Source organism: Oncorhynchus keta, chromosome 22 (assembly GCF_023373465.1).
Source record: "Oncorhynchus keta strain PuntledgeMale-10-30-2019 chromosome 22, Oket_V2, whole genome shotgun sequence".
Lineage (NCBI taxonomy): Eukaryota > Metazoa > Chordata > Actinopteri > Salmoniformes > Salmonidae > Oncorhynchus > Oncorhynchus keta.
In genome coordinates this window covers 21,130,755-21,150,577 of record NC_068442.1, presented here as the reverse complement: position 1 = coordinate 21,150,577, position 19,823 = coordinate 21,130,755, and the positions used below count along the sequence as shown (strand labels likewise).

The following is a 19,823-nucleotide window of genomic DNA, read 5'->3' as shown; positions in this document are numbered from 1 at the left end:
CTAAAGATTTTGCAATTGTTTTAGATGCCATTCCCTCAGGTGTTGCTATGTTATTCAGGAACCTGACCCTCAGAGCCTACCTTCTGTTGACCCTGTTGACTCATCAGTAGGAAAGATTTGTTTCTCTTTTGGTCCATTCAACAACAGAGCGATACGATCCTTGTTTCAGCAGGATGTTGTATCTATCTATACCTTATGTCATGCCTTATTGGAATGGATTTATTGATAATATCTGTTGGAAAAAAGTTTGAATGTTGCCACAAACATACCTACTTGTTAACAAAATTAAGGAAGTTTCCTTTAAAATTATAAAATTATTCATAAATATTATCCTGCCAACCACTCATTCTTCACATCAACTCAAATTGCTCCTTTTGTAATGACCACCCAGAAACAGTTGTGCATCTTTTTTGGCATTGTATGCATGTAAGAAAACTGTGGCAAGACATCAGTAGGTTTATAATTGAACACATTTCTGAAGATTTTACACTATTGTGGAGAGATGTACTGTTTGGATTCTTTACATACAATAGAAATAAGCAGAATCATTTTTATGTAATTAATTTCATTATTCTTTTGGCCAAATTTCATATACACAAATGTAAATTTACAAACAGAAAACCACATTTTCGTATCCTACAAAAATAAATTGAACTGTATTTTAAGACGGTTAAATGCTCTACTAACAAAAAAGCTGTTAGAATTGTAAGTATATGCATGTCCCTTAAGGTCCTTGTGTAATTGTAATGTGATATTGTACCCCCTAGCTCGATTGTCCATTGTTTGTAATCTATGTATGCTTGTGTTCCCTCATGTCCTTTATGTATTGATTTGTTGTTAATAAAATAAAAAAATAAAAAGGTTTGAATGGTCCGCTGGCTCCCAGCAGCAAGATTCTGATTGGATGGTGCAGGAGCAGATGCGTCAAAGTAGTGGAATGGGGTAGTGGGTTTTAGGTTAGTTGGAAGTTGGAGTGTAAGGTTAGTTGGAAGTTTTTTTATATATTTTTTCTCACCTTTTCCCATTTTGTGTCACAAAGTATTATCGATATATATAATAGTCAAATTGGGGGGTTAAATTCCAAAGAAGAAGAATAATGATGTCTGTTGTTGCTATGTCCATCACTGTTTTCAGACCAGGAAGGACACACGTTACCTTATGCTAGTTTGCAACATTGCAGAAAAAAAACGTAATTCTGTTTTGTCAGAAGTGTGCTCTACAGACCAAATCGATGGGGGTTTAATCTACGATCTCCCTGCCATCCTCAACATTGATTAAAATAATCCTCAAACACTGTTACAGATTTGCCTCTGATTGGGGTCTCCAAATGCGCCCCTGTGTGTACAATTAATTATCAGGTAGAACAGACAACCAGTAGGCTCCGGATCTCGAGGGTAAGAGTTGAATACCCCTGCCCAAGTGAGTAATCCCAACTCCACTTTTACTTTGGCAATGTGAATAGTGGACTTTTATTGTGAAAAATTCCGAAACGCCGTGCCCCGGAACTACTTTTTAGTGTTGATGACGAGACGCTAGCATTTTCCATTCGTACAGTCCGGACGCTAACAGCAATGTGTATTTTTTTTATTAGCTTAGCTAATTATCATTTGGACAGAAGTAACCCAGTTGTAGCAGTGAATTGTCATATAGCGTCGAATAGTGAATATTAGCTACATCTACCCGGTCTTTGAGAGGATAACCTTCCTGTCATGTTTGGGAGAGAGGCGGAGGTCAGGCGCGCGGGCTGTCAACAATGTCCAGCTGAAAAAACGCAACTGGGTCTCCAACTTTCTCGTAAGTCATAGTCCTGGTAACGACACTGACGTCTAATGACATAGCTAGCCAACTTGCTTAATATGTTAGCTACCTATGCTGTTTTTAACAGATGTCAATTTTGTGGGGCGAACCGGTCGCACAGAAATGGCTATCTACGCATGTCACTGTCAACTGCAATGCCGTAACGCTAGCTAACTTGTAGCTAGCTACTGGTGGGCTGGACGCATGAATATGTGTGCGGTTTTTTTCCTGATAAAAACTAGTTCATTGCATCCACCATGGAGCCCAGTTTCATAATATTACCATATGTCCCAGCTGCCTGTCATAGTTTGAAGTAATCATTGAAAAATGTGCATTATATTTAGGGAATTTTTCACCCTATTTAGGGCATTGAGTTAAAAAAGCTGCATACAAACATGGTCTCTTTTTTTGCTTGAGTCAGGCAGGTGATTTCTGTGGGGGAGCCAGCGGAAAATACTTGGTAATTTTTTATAGTTGCTCCTTGATTGGCTCAGTGTTCTGTCACTCAATGGGGACACTACTTCACTTCACTGCAGTTGCCATACCAGGCAGTGATGCGGTCAGGATGCTGTTGATGGTGCAGCTGTAGACATTTTCTGAAGATCTGGGGACTCATGCCAAAATTGTGTCACTTCTCTTGCGTTCAGTGCAAGCAGAGTCAGGGTATATGCAGCACTTTGGGCCGCATGGCTCGTTTCGAACTGTGTGAAGACCATTTCCTCCTAACAAAGACCGTAAATTAATTTCCCTGAAGTTTACATAATTATGACATAACATTGAAGGTTGTGCAATGTAACAGCATTATTTAGACTTAGGGTTGCCGCTCGTTCGATACAATATGGAACGGTTCCATATTTCACTGAAAAAATAAACGTTTGGTTTTCGAAATGATAGTTTCCACGGATTTGACCAAATGAATGACATAAGGCTCGTATTTCTGTCTGCTTTATTATATTATAATTAAGTCTATGATTTGATATTTGAGAGAGCAGTCTGACTGAACGGTGATAGCAGGAGCAGGCTTGTAAGCATTCGTTCAAACAGCACTTTCCTGCATTTGCCAGCAGCTCTTCGCAATGCTTGAAGCACAGCGCTGTTTGACTTCAAGCCTATCAACTCCTGAGATTAGGCTAGCAATGCTATAAGAACATCCAATAGTCAAAGCTATATGAAATACAAATGGTATAGAGAAATAGTCGGTCATAATTCCTATAGTAACTACTAGAGGTTGACTGATTTATGATTTTTCAACGCCGATACCGATTATTGGAGGACAAAAAAAGCCGATGCCGATTTATTTAAATAAAATAAAAAACATCTGACAATGTAAAAATTTGTCGTTCTGCCTCGTTCCTAGGCCGTCATTGAAAATAAGAATGACTTGCCTAGTTAAATAAAGATTAAATAAAGGTGTTAAAAAAAAAAATCTGATTGTTATGAAAACTTGAAATCGGCCCTAATTAATCGGCCATTCCGATTAATCGGTCGACCACTAGTAACTACAAACTAAAACTTCTTAACTTGGAATATTGAAGACTCATGTTAAAGGAACCACCAGCTTTCATATGTTCTGAGCAAGGAACTTAAACGTTAGCTGTTTTACATGGCATATATCGCACTTTTCTCCAACACTGTTTTTGCATTTTAACCAAATTGAACATGTTCCATTATTTATTTGAGACTAAATTGATTTTATTTATGTATTCTATTACCGTAAGTTAAAATAAGTGTTAATTCAGTACTGTTGTAATTGTCATTATAAAAAAATATATATATATATATATGAGTTGCAGGGTCCTTATTCTAGTGATGCGCTTCCTGGGCACTATGGTGTTGAATGCTGAGCTGTAGTCAATTAACAGTATTCTCCTATAGGTGTTCCTTTTGTCCAGGTGGGAAAGGGCAGTGTGGAGTGCAATTGAGATTACGTCATCTGTGAATCTGTTGGGGTGGAATGGGAATTGGTGTGGGTCTAGCCTATCAGAGAGGGTGCTGTTGATGTAATTCATGACCAGCCTTTCAAAGCACTTCATGGCTACCTACGTGAGTGCTACAGGGTGGTAACCATTTAGGCAGATTACCTTCACTTCCTTGGGCACAGGGACTATGGTGGTCTGTTTGAAAGAAGTAGGCATTACAGACTCGGGGAAAGGTAAAACATTTCAGTCAAGACACTTGCCAGTTGGTCAGCACATGCTCGGAGTACACGTCCTGGTAATCTGTCTGGCCACGTGGCTTTGTGAATGTTGACCTGACGAACGTCAGAGCTGGTGTAGTAGGATTCAATCTTAATACTGTATTGACACTTTGCTTGTTTTATGGTTCGTCTGAGGATTTCTTATAAGCTTCCAGATTGGTGTCTCGCTCCTTGAAAGCGACAGCTCTAGCCTTTAGCTCGTTGCAAATGTTGCCTGTAATCCATGGCTTCTGTTTGGGATATGGACATACGGTCACTGAGGGGACGACGTCGTCGTTACACTTATTGATGAAGCCGATGACTGAGGTGGTATACTCATCAATGCCATTGGATGAATCCCGGGAACATATTCCAGTCTGTGCTAGCAAAACAGTCCTGTAGCATAGCATCCACGTCATCTGACCACTTCCGTATTGTGAGAGTCACTGGTATTTCCTGTTTTAGCTTGTGAACAGGAATCAGGAGGATAGAATTATGGTTAGATTTTCCAAATGGAGAGCGGGGGAGAGCTTTGTATGCATATCTATGTGTGGAGTAAAGATGGTCTAGAGTTTTTCCCCTCTGGTTGTACATGTGACATGCTGGTAAAACTGATTTTACAACCCAGCAGCAGGACCGCTACCTCCGTCTTTGTGCAAGGAGGAGCACTGCCAGAGCCCTGCAAAATGACCTCCAGCAGGCCACAAATGTGCATGTGTCTGCTCAAATGGTCAGAAACAGACTCCATGAGGGTGGTACGAGGGCCCGACGTCCACAGGTGGGGGTTGTGCTTCAGCTCAACACCGTGCAGGACGTTTGGCATTTGCCAGAGAACACCAAGATTGGCAAATTCGCCACTGGCGCCCTGTGCTCTTCACAGATGAAAGCAGGTTCACACTGAGCACATGTGACAGACGTGACAGAGTCTGGAGACGCCGTGGAGAACGTTGCACCACAGACTGTCCAGGAGTTGGTGGATGCTTTAGTCCAGGTCTGGGAGGAGATCCCTCAGGAGACCTCATCAAGAGCATGCCCAGGTGTTGTAGGGAGGTCATACAGGCACGTGGAGGCCACAGACACTACTGAGCCTCATTTTGACTTGTTTTAAGGACATCACACAAGTTGGATCAGCCTGTAGTGTGGTTTTCCACTTTAATTTTGATAATTTGTGTGTGATTTTGTCAGCACATTCAACTATGTAAAGAAATAAATATTTAATAAGAAAGAATATTTAATTCATTCAGATCTAGGATGTGTTATTTTAGTGTTCTCTTTATTTTTTTGAGCAGTGTAGATAGTGTGGTCTACACCTTATTGTAAGGTACTCTACCTCAGGTGTGCAATACCTCGACTTCTTTACTCCTCACTTTTCTATTTTTCGAGTTATTCCTACTCTTTAAATGTCTGCAAGCTATGTCACCTGACCACGTACTCATGTCAGGGCCAAACAGAACTGTCAGCATTCTTAGCAGCACACCTGCAGTGTGATCTTAGGTTTTTTAGCTCATTAATGAATTCATCTTTTATCATGGTCTGACGAATACAGGTGAACAGTACACGTGTTGGCATTGTAATAATGGAAAAGCTGGAGACCCGTGCACTGTCTTATTTTTTTTGTTTTAAACTGAGGCTTGAATGCAAAATAAAGATATTAAAACATCTTGGTGCCCATCAAATCATAGTGCAGAAATTAAAAGATTTAAACATTTCTTCAACAGTGTGCAGGTCTCCATCTCTTCCAGTATTCATATTTTGACTCCTACGCACCTGGAACAGACACTTCAGTAATCAGGATCTTAAGAGTGCAGACGACTTCTTATTTAGGCATTATAATATTGAAATGATTTACCTTTTAATTATTGCATCTGCAGGTTAAGACCAAGCTGAATCATGCCGGGGAAGCTGAAAGCGAAGATTGTGGCAGGGCGCCACTTACCTGTCATGGACAGAGCCAGCGACCTCACTGATGCCTTTGTAGAGGTGAGCATCCTGAAAAACATCAGGTCAACGTAATCCTACAACCATTTCAACACATACAGTATACACTGTGTTCCAGTGCTGCAGTCCTAGCCTTGTGGTGTTCTTCATTGATGTTCTTACAGGTCAAGTTTGGCAACACAACTTTCAAAACGGACGTCTTCCCCAAGTCACTTAACCCACAGTGGAACTCGGAGTGGTTCAAATTTGAGGTAAAATGTCTGGATATGGCTTCTTTACTTATTCTCTGTGAAATTAGTTGCAGGAGGTATTTGTGAATGGCATTGGATTACAGTGTAAATATGCTACAGTCAACATGATAGTCCTGTATCCTTGTTTCCTCAACTTTGTCACCCTTCCTGTAGGTGGATGATGAGGACTTGCAGGATGAGCCGTTACAAATCACAGTGTTGGACCATGACACTTACAGTGCCAACGATGCAATAGGGAAGGTCTACATTGACATCGACCCTCTGCTCTCCTGCGAGGCTGCTACTGTCATTTCTGGATGGTTACCCATCTACGACACTATACACGGTGCATTTTTTTATAGGGTCTTTATTTTTGATTTCAATCACCTTTTGACTATCACTTTTTGATGTAGTTGTCCATGGTCACAGTGACTTTTTTCACCTCATTGCCAAAACATTCAGAAGATGGAGGTGCTGTAAGTTGACCCTTTTGCACACCCCACCATACCATTAGACATCCAGTTCTTCATCACTGGAACATTTTTACAGATGAGTTTGATATAATGTAAAAGCTTATACATAAAATTAAAAAAAAAAAGATTGTATGGAAAGTTTCATTTAAATCAAAAGTTAAAAAGTCATCACAGAGAATTCTACAAGATCATTCCATTTGACTATCTACAATGCTATACACGGAGTCTGTTATATAGTACCCCATCTGACACTAATGATGTCAGTCATATACTTCCCCATCAAAAGGTGCATGGCTACAGTGGGAATTGTTAGATATAGAGCCAGGCCTCTAAAGTAACACACAGTGTTCTCTGTGTAACAGCCTGTAAATGCATGTTGTTGCTCTCTGCTGCCTTACTAAAAGCTGTTCTTTAACTGTGTCTGTTGGGTCATGATGATGTAGTTCCTGTCTTCCTGGTGTCAGAGGGGACAGTAACGAGTTATTGAAGAATTGGGGTTTCTAGGGTTAGGTGCTGTTTCTGACTGGTAGTAATGTTTCTGTTGATCTCCTCTCTTGCAGGTATCAGAGGGGAGATTAATGTTCTGGTGAAGGTGGACCTCTTCAATGACCTGAACCGCTTCAGACAGTCCTCTTGTGGTGTCAAATTCTTCTGCAGTGAGTCTGGTTCGCTATGTGGCTGTACTATACTAGAGATGAGGTCTAATCACAAGAAATTACGATAATGTGTGTGTTTATGCACGTCTCTGTGTATTAGCAACGTCCATCCCGAGGTGTTACCGCGTGGCGCTGGTCCATGGCTTTGTTGAGGAGCTGGTGGTGAACGAGGACCCAGAGTACCAGTGGATTGACCGCATCAGAACCCCCAGAGCTTCAAACGAGGCCCGGCAGAGACTCATCTCTCTCATGTCTGGTACATAACACCACTATCAAACACTCTATATATACACTCCCCTATGTTTTTATTTGTTCAGTGAAGTGAAAATGTTTAATTGGTCTCTCTACTCCAGCATTTTGGAAATGAGATCAAATGTTTTATGAGGCGTCAGTACAGGAGTGTCACCCTTTATATTTGAGGATATTTTCGTGTCTTCAGAAAGTTTTCATACCCCTTGGCTTATTCCACATTTTGTTGTTACAGCCTGAATTCAAAATAGATTACATTTATATTTTCTCATCCATCTACACATAATACCCCACAATGCCCAAGTGAAAACATGTTTTTAGAACTTTGCTAATTTATTTAAAATCCTGTTTCCATTGATCATCCTTGATTATCCTACAACTTGGAGTCCACTTGTGGTAAATTCAATTGATTGGACATGATTTGGAAAGGCACACATCTTCCAGAAGGACAACCATCTCTGCAGCACTCCAACGATCAGGCCTTTGTGGTAGAGTGGCCAGACGGAAGCCACTCCTCATGCACATGACGGCCTGCTTGGAGTTTGCCAAAAGGCACCTAAACGATTCTCTGGTCTGATGAAACAAAGGTTGAACTCTTTGGCCTGAATGACAAGCGTTACGTCTGGAGGAAACCTGGCACCATCCCAACCTGGCACTGCGCGTCTGTCTTTCTTGTGTTTGATAAGCTGTCTAGATAGCTGCATGTAACTCCCCACTTGAGTTTTGCATTGAGGCAAAAAACAATCTGCGAGTTTGTACGAACATGTTCATATTTTTTGTGTACAACATGTAGCCCAACTCCCCTCTTGAAAAAGGACCATGGAATTGCACTTATGCTTAATAGCCTACTTAAGCATGGAAGTTTGATGGGCTACACCAGACAAAGGCGTTCATTGCCGGTCAAGGACAGGGAAGCGGCAGCGGAGCACTGAGCAGCAGATACGTTTAAAAAAAATCCTATGCAAGAACAGAAATCTCTGTATCCTTAGCCACGGCCAATCAGGTTTCCAGAAAATCCAGAACCTCAGCCACTCCATTAAATTAAACCTTCTCTTCTTCTGTGTTTGTGTGTAGGTGAGCTGCAGAGGAAGATAGGTCTGAAAGTGTTGGAGATGGGTGGTAATGCGGTGGTGGGGTACCTGCAGTGCTTTGATCTGGAGGGAGAGTCAGGTCTGGTGGTCCGAGCCATCGGCACCGCCTGCACTCTGGACAAACTCAGCCCTGGGACGGCTCCCAACACTACCACACACACCAACACACACACACTCCCCAACACCGCCCCCACATCCAATGCCTGCAACTCTCCTTCCAAGGACAGCAAAGAGTGAGTATTGAGTAATCGCATGAACATGGAGCCTGTGTGTGCATGCGAGAGAGGGAGAGAGAGTATCTGTCTCCTGCCATTGTACTGACTCCTGTTTGTTTTTGGGGCTCAACATTTTTGGTCTAATTTAGGGCTGGGCGGTATACTGTATTTTACTATATACCGGTATTGATGCACGGGCCGGTTTGGATTTTTTCTTTACCCTCCTATAATGGTATTTCAATACTTGTGTTGTTAAATGTGATAGGGAAATCTGGGGCTTGTAATGTCAGTTTTTATAGTTTGCTCTGTTTGCTACTTGAGTTGTCTTTCTCCTATTGTCCAGCTGCGTGCCGCTTTCCAAACCAAGCCCTGACCCCTGTCACACAAGGAAAGAGCAGTTGTTTGACCACTGAGTCAAAAGCACTTTTTTGCTGTTCAGTCTGCATGGTCAGATAGATGCAACAAGATGTTGGTGACATGCTACTTTCCACAAGCGTTCTATAAGTAAACTATTAGTTTGTGTATCTTACTGTCTGCTAGTTTGTAATTTTGTAGGAAGTTAGCCGCTAATGCTAATCACAAGCTAGTTGGCTAGCTAGCTTGCTAAATGTACTCAAGAGCAAGCATGTTGTTTGTGCAACGGTGTATTCTAAATTAAAGAAGTATAGGCAAAGTATAAATATGTTAGCTAGCTTGCTACATGAGGTAAGAAACCATGTAATGTAACATTACAATTATGGTCATCTGTCAATAATTCCTCCCTGCCTTATTCATTCGTTCAAACAACTATGTACTCATTGTGCTTCCCACTATATTCCAAATATTTAATTAGAATAATAATTATATTTCCATGATTCCAACAGTTCACCAATTAACTAGGCCTAGATTCTTTGCCCTTATCATGCTGCCTTGCATGGCACAGTGTGGAAATGCTGAAATGAAATGTTTTTTAGTTTGAAGTTGGATTTAACAGTATAAAACAGAGTGGAGAAAGCCCCATTGAAATCACTTCATTTGTGTTGCCACCCTAATGTCATTAACCACTCATCAAGCATATAAAGTTATTTTATTATTCAAAAACATAAAATACAGTCATACCATAAAATAAATTGTAAAGAATATTGTGATATGATATTTTGGCTGTATTGCCCAGCCCTAGTGTTTGTGTATTATAATCATGTGACATGGCTACATTCCTTATCTGGGACATACACACAGCCCCCTCCCTGTACAGCCTCCCTCTCTCTCTCTCTCTAGTGAGTTCTAGATGAGTTATATGTCTGAGGGCTGTGCATGAGCTTGTTACTGCTAGTGCACGGTCAGAGAGGAATGGAGGGATGAAAGGAGGTAGGGTGGGTGCCCGATGCAAGCATTTTCTTTAGCTACAGCATGTAGGTGCATGTTAAAATGCAAAAGGAGGGGGTGGAGAACCTCATATTTTGTCTTGTCTTTTGTTGTACTCTATTTTTCTTTGCTGCAATGTTGTGGTGTGTTGTGTTTCTCTTCTCTACCTTTGCTGCACACGGATTGGCTCTTCTCTTGCTGTGTGCGTTTGGATTCGTCCACTCTGTCCGTCTCTGCGTGGTGAATGGTTCAGGTCTCCCCTGGCCCACGGATGTCGCTCCACCCACAACAGCCCTGTCCACTCAACCTGCAGCTCTCAGAGACTGTCCCACTCCCAGAACTTCTCTGTCTCTGTCCCTACTCTGGTCTTCACTGGTACGGACAGAGAAAAAGAGAGAGAGTAAAGGAGGGAGGGAAAGAGGAAGGCTGATCGTTACTGGTTCAGAGTGAGAGAGCGAGAGAGAAGGGGATTGAGGGAGAGAAATATTGTCCCAGAACTTCTGTGTTCCTACATGGGTCTTCACTGGTACATAGAGAGGGAGGGAGAGATTATTACAGAGGTAAGGAGACGGAGGTGAAGGGGGGTGGAAAGGGAAAGCCAGAGCAAGGGACAGAGAAACGAGAGATAATTACCACCCCCTTCCTAAAAAAAAAACAGTAACAAGGAGAACCCCTTCTTCCTTGCCATTAGATGAGAAGATGGTGACATCCACAGCCCCAAACTCTTCCTGTGTCGCCCTCAGCCAATCATAGAGCCCCTACAGGCAGAGCCACACACACTGTTGTACATTAGATACCCACCCAAGCAGATCCATCCCTTCCACCTGTCCTCAGCACCCGTCTTAGTCCAGTTTTAGTTTAGTCAACTTTATTTGTCTCCAAGGCGCAGTCACTCAGAAGCCTGTTGTGCTCAATTCCATTTCAATTCAGTCTTTTCTGGAGGTGAATTGAAAATTCCACTACAAGAAACTGCTCATTCCTTTGGTGTTGTTTTGGTATGGCCCGTGTGTGTGTGTGTGTGTGTGTTTCTGCCGTGCTTTCCTCCTCAGTTGGATATACAGTATCTGTGTTTCTGTTTACCAGTGTTTCCCTTAGGATTTTTTTCAGCAGTGGTGGTAAAGTTTTTTTCTGGATCAAAATGGTGCTTAAATTGTGGGTGTTGTGAAAGTGTGTTAGTGGGTGTGGCCAATGGTGCGGTCTCCGGCCCAAGATTTTAGAAGCCCTCTTGGCCGCAGAGACAAACTGTTGCTGTTTTAAAGCAGATTTCCTGCAATTCTACACATTTTGCCATGGCTTATGCAGTGTTCTTATGCTGAGTCACTTAAACATTATAACTAAATCAATGGGGGCCCCCATGCCATGTAAATTTGGAAATGTAGTTTCTCCCTGACTGTTAGTTCTGAAAGATAATCTTATATATAAAAAAATATACTGAACAAAAATATCAACGAGGCCTCCCGAGTGGTGCAGTGGTCTAAGGCACTGCATCACAGTGCTAGCTGTGCCACTAGAGATTCTGGGTTCGAATCCAGGCTCTGTCGCAGCCGGCCGTGACCGGGAGACCCATGGGCCAGTGCACAGTTGACTAGGGGAGGGATTGGCCGGCAGGGATGTCCTTGTCCCATCGCGCACTAGCGACTCCTGTGGCGGACTGGGCGCAGATCTCGCTGACACGGTCGCCATGTGCACAGTGTTTCCTCCGACACATTGGTGCGGCTGGCTTCCAGGTTAAGTGGGCGTTGTGTCAAGAAGCAGTGCGGCTTGGTTGGGTTGTGTTTCGGAAGACTCACGGCTCTCGTCATTCGCCTCTCCTGAGTCCGTACGGAAGTTGTAGCGATGAGACAAGACTGTAACTACCAATTGGATACCACACAATTGGGGAGAAAAAGGGCAACAAAAAAACATTTGGAGAAAAAAAGAGGTAAAAAAAATATCAACGCTACATAAGTGTTGGTCCCGTGTTTCATCAGCTGAAATAAAAGATCACAGAAATGTTCCATATGCACAAAAAGCTTATTTCTCTCACATTTTGTGCACCAATTTGTATACATCCCTGTTAGTGAGCAATTCTCCTTTGCCAAGATAATCCATCCACCTGAAAGGTGTGGAATATCAAGAAACTGATTAAACGGCATGCTCATTACACAGGTGAACCTTGAGCTGGGGACAATAAAAGGCTTTTTTTAACAAATCAAAAACTAAAAAATTGGGCGTGCAAAATTATTCAGCCCCTTTACTTTCAGTGCAGCAAACTCTCTCCATAAGTTCAGTGAGGATCTCTGAATGATCCAATGTTGACCTAAATGACTAATGATGATAAATACAATCCACCTGTGTGTAAAGTCTCCGTATAAATGCACCTGCACTGTGATAGTCTCAGAGGTCCGTTAAAAGCGCAGAGAGCATCATGAAGAACAAGGAACACACCAGGCAGGTCCGAGATACTGTTGTGAAGAAGTTTAAAGCCGGATTTAGATACAAAAAGATTTCCCAAGCTTTAAACATCCCAAGGAGCACTGTGCAAGCGATAATATTGAAATGGAAAGAGTATCAGACCACTGCAAATCTACCAAGATCTGGCCATCCCTCTAAACTTTCAGCTCATACAAGGAGAAGACTGATCAGAGATGCAGCCAAGAGGCCCATGATCACTCTGGATGAACGGCAGAGATCTACAGCTGAGGTGGGAGACTCTGTCCATAGGACAACAATCAGTCGTATATTGCACAAATCTGGCCTTTATGGAAGAGTGGCAATAAGAAAGACATTTCTTAAAGATATCCATAAAAAGTGTTGTTTAAAGTTTGCCACAAGCCACCTGGGAGACACACCAAACATGTGGAAGAAGGTGCTCTGGTCAGATGAAACCAAAATTGAGCTTTTTGGCAACAATGCAAAACGTTATGTTTGGTGTAAAAGCAACACAGCTCATCACCCTGAACACACCATCCCCACTGTCAAACATGGTGGTGGCAGCATCATGGTTTGGGCCTGCTTTTCTTCAGCAGGGACAGGGAAGATGGTTAAAATTGATGGGAAGATGGATGGAGCCAAATACAGGACCATTCTGGAAGAAAACCTGATGGAGTCTGCAAAAGTCCTGAGACTGGGATGGAGATTTGTCTTCCAACAAGACAATGATCCAAAACATAAAGCAAAATCTACAATTGAATGGTTCAAAAATAAACATATCCAGGTGTTAGAATGGCCAAGTCAAAGTCCAGACCGGAATCCAATCGAGAATCTGTGGAAAGAACTGAAAACTGCTGTTCACAAATGCTCTCCATCCAACCTCACTGAGCTCGAGCTGTTTTGCAAGGAGGAATGGGAAAAAAATTCAGTCTCTCAATGTGCAAAACTGATAGAGACATACCCCAAGCGACTTACAGCTGTAATCGCAGCAAAAGGTGGCGCTACAAAGTATTAACTTAAGGGGGCTGAATAATTTTGCACGCCCAATTTTTCAGTTTTTGATTTGTTAAAAAAGTTTGAAATATCCAATAAATGTCATTCCACTTCATGATTGTGTCCCACTTGTTGATTCTTCACAAAAAAATACAGTTTTATATCTTTGTTTGAAGCCTGAAATGTGGCAAAAGGTCGCAAAGTTCAAGGGGGCCGACTACTTTCGCAAGGCACTGTATATACATACACATACCTATATAGACATACATACTTTTTAAAGACTACACCGTTATTACCCGCAAACCCTACCACCGATCCCCCAATTGGAGTAAACTAATAAACACTTCTGCTTTTACCTTCAATTTATACATCTTATACACATTTTACAGACAGTCTACTTGACAATAGTTCTCTTTTGTTTGTTCTTAGTCCTTCCTCTATTTCCATCCAGTTTGATTTCTATTTGTAACTGTGCTATTTCACAAAAGTTCCTAACCTATATACATTTTACAGATCCTGTATGTTTTACAATGTTTATCTTGTTATTAGTCCCACCCTTTAGCTCCATTCAACACCTCCCATCTATCTCTCAACATCAGCCATTTCGGGTTTCTATTTGCCTTATCTGGTTTTAGTCATTTAAGTTTACACTGAAAATTTTACACCCCCATTTATATATATATATATATATATATATATATAATAAATAAACAGTTTGTCAAAAGTTTGTACACACCTACCCATTCAAGGGTTTTCCTTTATTTTTTAAAACTATTTTCGATATTGTAGAATAATAGTGGAGACATCAAAACAGTGAAATAACACATATGGAGTCATGTAGTCACCAAAAAAGTATTAAACAAATCAAAATATATTTTAGATTCTTCAAAGTAGCCACCCTTTGCCTTGATCCAGGCTGTATCACCACCGGCTGGGATTGGGAGCCCCATATGGGGGCGCAGAATTGGCCCAGCGTCGTCTGGGTTTGGCCGGGGTAGGCCATCATTGTAAATAAGAATTGACTTGTCTAGGTTAAATAAAAAAAATAAATAAAAATATTCACACACTTGGCATCCTTTCAACCAGCTTCACCTGGAATGTTTTTCCCACAGTCTTGAAGGAGTTCCCACATATGTTTTCCCTTGTCACTCATTCCAAACCATCTCAATTGGGTTGAGATCGGATGATTGTGGAGGCCAGGTCATCTGATGCAGCACTCATTACTCTCCTTCTTGGTCAAATTTCCCTTACACAGCCTGGAGGTGTGTTGGGTCATTGTCCTGTTGAAAACAAATGGTAGTCCCACTAAGCACATACCAGATGGAATGGTGTATCGCTGCAGAATGCTGTGGTAGCCATGCTGGTTAAGTGTGCCTTGAATTCTAAATGAATCACAGACGGTGTCACCAGCAAAGCACCATCACCCCCCATGCATTACAGTGGGATACACACATGCAGAGATCTTCTGTTCACCTACTCTGTCTCACCAAGACACGGCGGTTGGAACCCAAAGTCCAAATTTGAGATTTTTCGGACCAGAGGACAGATTTCCACTGATCTCATGTCCATATTGCTCGTGTTTCTTGGCCCAACCCAGTCTCTTCTTATTATTGGTGTCCTTTTAGTAATCTCAGCATGAAAAGAAACGTCTCTTTCAGGACCCTGTCTTTTCAAAGAATTTGTAAAAATCCATGCATTCCAGTTGACTACCTCATGAGGCTGCTTGAGAGAATGCCAAGTGTTCAAAGCTGACAAGGCAAAGGGTGGCTACTTTGAAGGATCTCAAATTCAAAATATATTTTGTTTTGTTTAACACATTTTTGGTACTACATGATTCCATATGTGTTATTTCATGGTTTTGATGTCTTCGTTAGTGTTCTACAATGTAGAAATAGTCCAAATTTAGAAAAACCCTTAATTGAGTAGGTGTGTCCAAACTTTGGACTGGTACAAAATATACAGTGCATTTAGGTTAGTTGACTCTTTCCACATTTTGTTACGTTACAGCCTTATTTTAAAATAGATTAAATAGTTCCCTCCCCCATCAATCTACACATAATACTCCATAATGGCTGAGCAAAAACTGTTTTTTAAATGTATTTTTTAATAAAAAACAACCGATATTTCGAGGATCAAACAAAGCTGATACTGATTTATTTTTTATTTATTTTTTTTACATTTTAAAATTCAATTAAAAAAAAGTATTTTAATTGTTATTTATTTTTGTTTAAATTTATTTTTTAAATATATATATATTTGTAATGATGACAATTAATTCAGACCCTTTACTAAGTACTTTGTTGAAGCACTTATTTTAGTCAGATGTTTTGGAGTGGTGGCAATGTTTTTGCAGCAGTGCCCCCCCCACACTGCTAAATTAATCTAAGGGAAACGCTGTGCTTACGCTTCATGTGCTTGGCTTTCTGTTCCGCGGCCAAGTAATTTGCATTCCACACACTTCACATACATCTATCAGCAAAGCATCTCTCTACACCACACCCACACTGACTGATGGGTGTGTGTGTTCTCCTGGCAGGCCCGTGTTCAGTGAGGACCCCCCCCATTCCCTCTCCGGCCCCCCCACGCCTCTCAGAACCCTTCCTTCCTCCTCTCCTCCTCCCTTCTCTCCATCCAAGCCATGCAGTCGCCAGTCCTCCTCCTCAGACACAGACCTCAGTCTGACGCCCAGGATTGGTAAGACCTCACCAGCCTCCTCACCCTCTCCTCCCCTCTCTGCACCTTTCCTCATCCCCACTCAGAAACTCACTGTGTTGTTTATTTTGCTATTCCAGTTCATTGTTTTATTGATTTATTTCAAGTAATTTTGTTAGAATCACACTGACAGCAGCTGTTGACCATAGTTCTATAATAACCCACACTTCCCCTAGGACAGGACATGGCTCCCCTTACTGATGGAAATACACCCTTTGATCCCCCTCACTTCCTCTCTTCCCCAACTCCCTTCTTCCTAAAGGAGTTGTATTTCCCTTTTTTCCCCCTGTCAGATTTCAAATCATGTGACTCTCCTCCACTGTCTTTCTTTTCTGCTTTTCTTGCTGTCTTCTTGTTTTCTCTTTGTTTTCTGTCTCCCTACCTCCTGCCTCTCTCTTTCTCTCTCTCTTCACCTCTTTCTCTGCAGAGAGGTTTGTGTCTAGTCCTGGGGTCTTCCTCTGTCCCAGTTCCCCCACCCTCTCCTTCGATTCCCCGTCCCTTCCTTCCTCTGGGCTAATCCTGTGCAGCATTGGGTCTGCCCTCAGAGCCTACACCCCACCCCCTCTCCCCTCTGTCCAATCAGAGGGGTCTGTGTTGAGAAAGACTGTATCATTCAGTGAAGAGCTGATGCTGGCGGCCTCCGGTAGGACGGTCATGAAGGTCTATAACTGTCTTTAACACTATAACACCCTGCAGGAGTCATGAAGCCCAACAACACCCATTATAACACTTGTTACACTTAAATAGTTAAATAGCCTTTATTATAGTCTCTGGTAGGGCACAAAGTTCAGAAGTCATGAAGCACTAAAACACCTTTTACAAACTGCATCTACAACCTCTAACAGCCATAAATGTGCTCCTCTCGAACTTTACCCCACTTAACCTTGGGTGAAATGTCCATCCTTGCTGGTCTCTGGCCCTGATACTAACTGCCCTGGAGTGACCCCCTGCCCATGTTTTTCTACCCCAATGTGTGGTTTAAGGCATTTCCAGCCCCCCCACAATCACCCACATTTGCAAGTCTCTATGGTGGTGTCGTATGCAGTAGTGTACAGAGGGGATAATAAAGCAGCTATGTGAATGTTCTCTATCCTCACAGGTAGATTTATGGGAATGTTGTCATTAGCAAAGGTGTATGATAAATGCTATGTAGATATTAGCTTAGTATTCTAAGGGACACTATTCATCTGGAATTTGCATGGTTGTCGAGGTGTTCCAGCTCGCACAAGCTAAGGCTCTTGCAAGGATACTTACATACTTGTGGTTGTCGACGAATGCCAGCTTTCTGTGATGAAGCGATGTGATTTCTTGAAGTGGTGTTCTCTCGTCCTATCAGGGATGGGGAGTGGGGGCAGCGTTGGAAAAGAGGCTGGGCCTCTGAAGACCCTCCTCAGACAACATACCCAATCAGCTCTGGAGCAGAGGGTAAGCACACACACCGGACACACACCACACTGCATTTTGCTGTGTGAAAGGGTGAATTGTGAAGAGTTTGTGAGGGTGAAGTATGATTATGTTAGTGAATAATGTTCTGTCTCTCCATCTTCTTGACCACTCCTTCCTCTCAGGGAGCCTCACCCTCTGGTATATTTGTAAACACCAGGGTATGACACACACACAGTGTTTATTCTGGATGCTTCTATCAAACCTCTTTCCTGCCTGACTTCTGCTCAGGGGTTTTAGTCTTTAGTTGGGCTGCTTCTCAACAGTTTACAGTGGTTTCCTCTCCTTACAGTGCATTCGGAAACCATTCAGACACCTTGACTTTTTCCACATTTTGTTACGTTACAGCCTGATTCTGAAATGTATTCTTTTTTACTTAATCAATCTACACACATTTACCCCATAATGATAAAGCAAAAACTGTTTTTTAGATTTTTTTTTGCAAACATATGAACAAATATTTATATTTACATAAGTATTCAGAACCTTTACTCAGTACTTTGTTGAAGCACCTTTGACAGGGATTGTAGCCTCAAGTCTTCTTGGGTATGACACTACAAGCTTGGCACACCTGTATTTGGGAGTTTCTCCCATTGAGAGTCCTTTGGATGTCTTTTGGCAAAGTCCAAGCAGGCTGTAGTGCCTTTTACTGAGGAGTGGCTTCCGTCTGGCCACTCTACCATAAATTCCTGTTTGGTGGAGTGCAGCATCGATGGTTGTCCTTCTGGAAGGTTCTCCCATCTCCACAGAGGAACTCTGGAGCTCTGTCAGAGTGACCATCCGGTTCTTGTTTACCTCCCCCAATCAATTGATTGGACATGATTTGTAAAGGCACACATCTGTCTATATAAGGTCCCACAGTTGACAGTGCATGTCAGAGCAAAAACCAAGCCATGAGGTTGTAGGAATTGTCTATAGAGCCCGAGACAGGATTGTGTCTGCACAGATCTGGTGAAGGGTACCAAAACATTTCTGCAGCATTGAAGGTCCCCAAGAAGATAGTGGCCACCATAATTCTTAAGTGTAAGAAGCTTGGAACAACGAAGACTCTTCCTAGAGCTGGCCGCCCGGCCAAACAGAGCAATCGGGGGAGGAGGGCCTTGGTCAGGGAGATGACCAAGAATGCGAAAGTCACTCTGAAAGAGCTCTGGCGTTCCTCGAGGGAGATGGAAAAATCTTTCAGGACAACCATCTCTGCAGCACTCCACCAAATCAGGCCATTATGGTAGAGTGGCCAGATGGAAGACACTCTTCAGTAAAAGGCACATGACATCTCACTTGGAGTTTGCCAAAAGGCATCTAAAGATTCTCAGACCTGATGGTCTGATGAAACCAAGATTGAATTATTTGTCCTGAATTCCAAGCGTCACGTCTGGAGGAAACCTGGCATCATCTCTACGGTGGAACATGGTGATGGGAGTATCATGCTGTGGGGATGTCGGCAGGGACTAGTCATGATCGAGGGAAAGATGAACATAGCAAAATACAGAGAGATCCTTGATGAAAACCTGCTCCAGAGCGCTCAGGACCTCAGACTGGGGCAATGGTTCACCTTCCAACAGGAAAACAACCCTGAGCACACAGCCAAGACAACGCAGGAGTGACTTCGGGAAAAGTACGAGTGGCCCAGCCAAAACCCGGACTTGAACCCGATCGAACATCTTTGGAGAAACCTGAAAATAGCTGTGCAGCAATGCTACCCATCCAATCTGACAGAACATGAGAAGATCTGCAGAGAAGAATGTGAGAAACTCCCCAAATACAGTTGTGCCAAGCTTGTAGTGTCATACCCAAGAAGACTCGAGGTGGAAATCACTGCCAAAGGTGCTTCAGCAAAGTACTGAGTAAAGGGTCTGAATACTTATTTAAATGTGATATTTCAGTCTTTTTACATTTGCTAAAATATCTAAAAACCTGTTTTTGGTTTGTCATTATGGGGTATTGTGCGTAGATTGATTAGTAAAAAAACAAATTCATTTTAGAATAAGGCTGTAACCTAACAACATGTGAGAATGTTAAGGGGTCAGAATACTTTCCGAAGGCACTGTGTATATGTGTGGACAGAGACTAAGTCAGTATGGGTTTTTCTCTTCT

The 19,823-nt window shown here is 42.2% G+C and overlaps 1 protein-coding gene across 1 annotated transcript in view; it reads left to right on the top strand.

Moving 5' to 3' along the window:
- Nucleotides 1-1,480: 1,480 nt before the first annotated feature.
- LOC118401165 (C2 domain-containing protein 5-like) overlaps nucleotides 1,481-19,823 on the top strand; it is a 40,774-nt gene continuing 22,431 nt past the window's right edge. Inside the window, exons 1-10 of the mRNA XM_052474888.1 lie at nucleotides 1,481-1,794; nucleotides 5,845-5,953; nucleotides 6,076-6,162; nucleotides 6,316-6,487; nucleotides 7,175-7,270; nucleotides 7,371-7,526; nucleotides 8,594-8,843; nucleotides 16,111-16,268; nucleotides 16,714-16,929; nucleotides 17,623-17,711. Of these exons, the coding sequence (XP_052330848.1) occupies nucleotides 5,864-5,953; nucleotides 6,076-6,162; nucleotides 6,316-6,487; nucleotides 7,175-7,270; nucleotides 7,371-7,526; nucleotides 8,594-8,843; nucleotides 16,111-16,268; nucleotides 16,714-16,929; nucleotides 17,623-17,711 (1,314 nt within the window). The 5' untranslated portion in view covers nucleotides 1,481-1,794; nucleotides 5,845-5,863. The remainder of the gene's footprint in view (nucleotides 1,795-5,844; nucleotides 5,954-6,075; nucleotides 6,163-6,315; nucleotides 6,488-7,174; nucleotides 7,271-7,370; nucleotides 7,527-8,593; nucleotides 8,844-16,110; nucleotides 16,269-16,713; nucleotides 16,930-17,622; nucleotides 17,712-19,823) is intronic.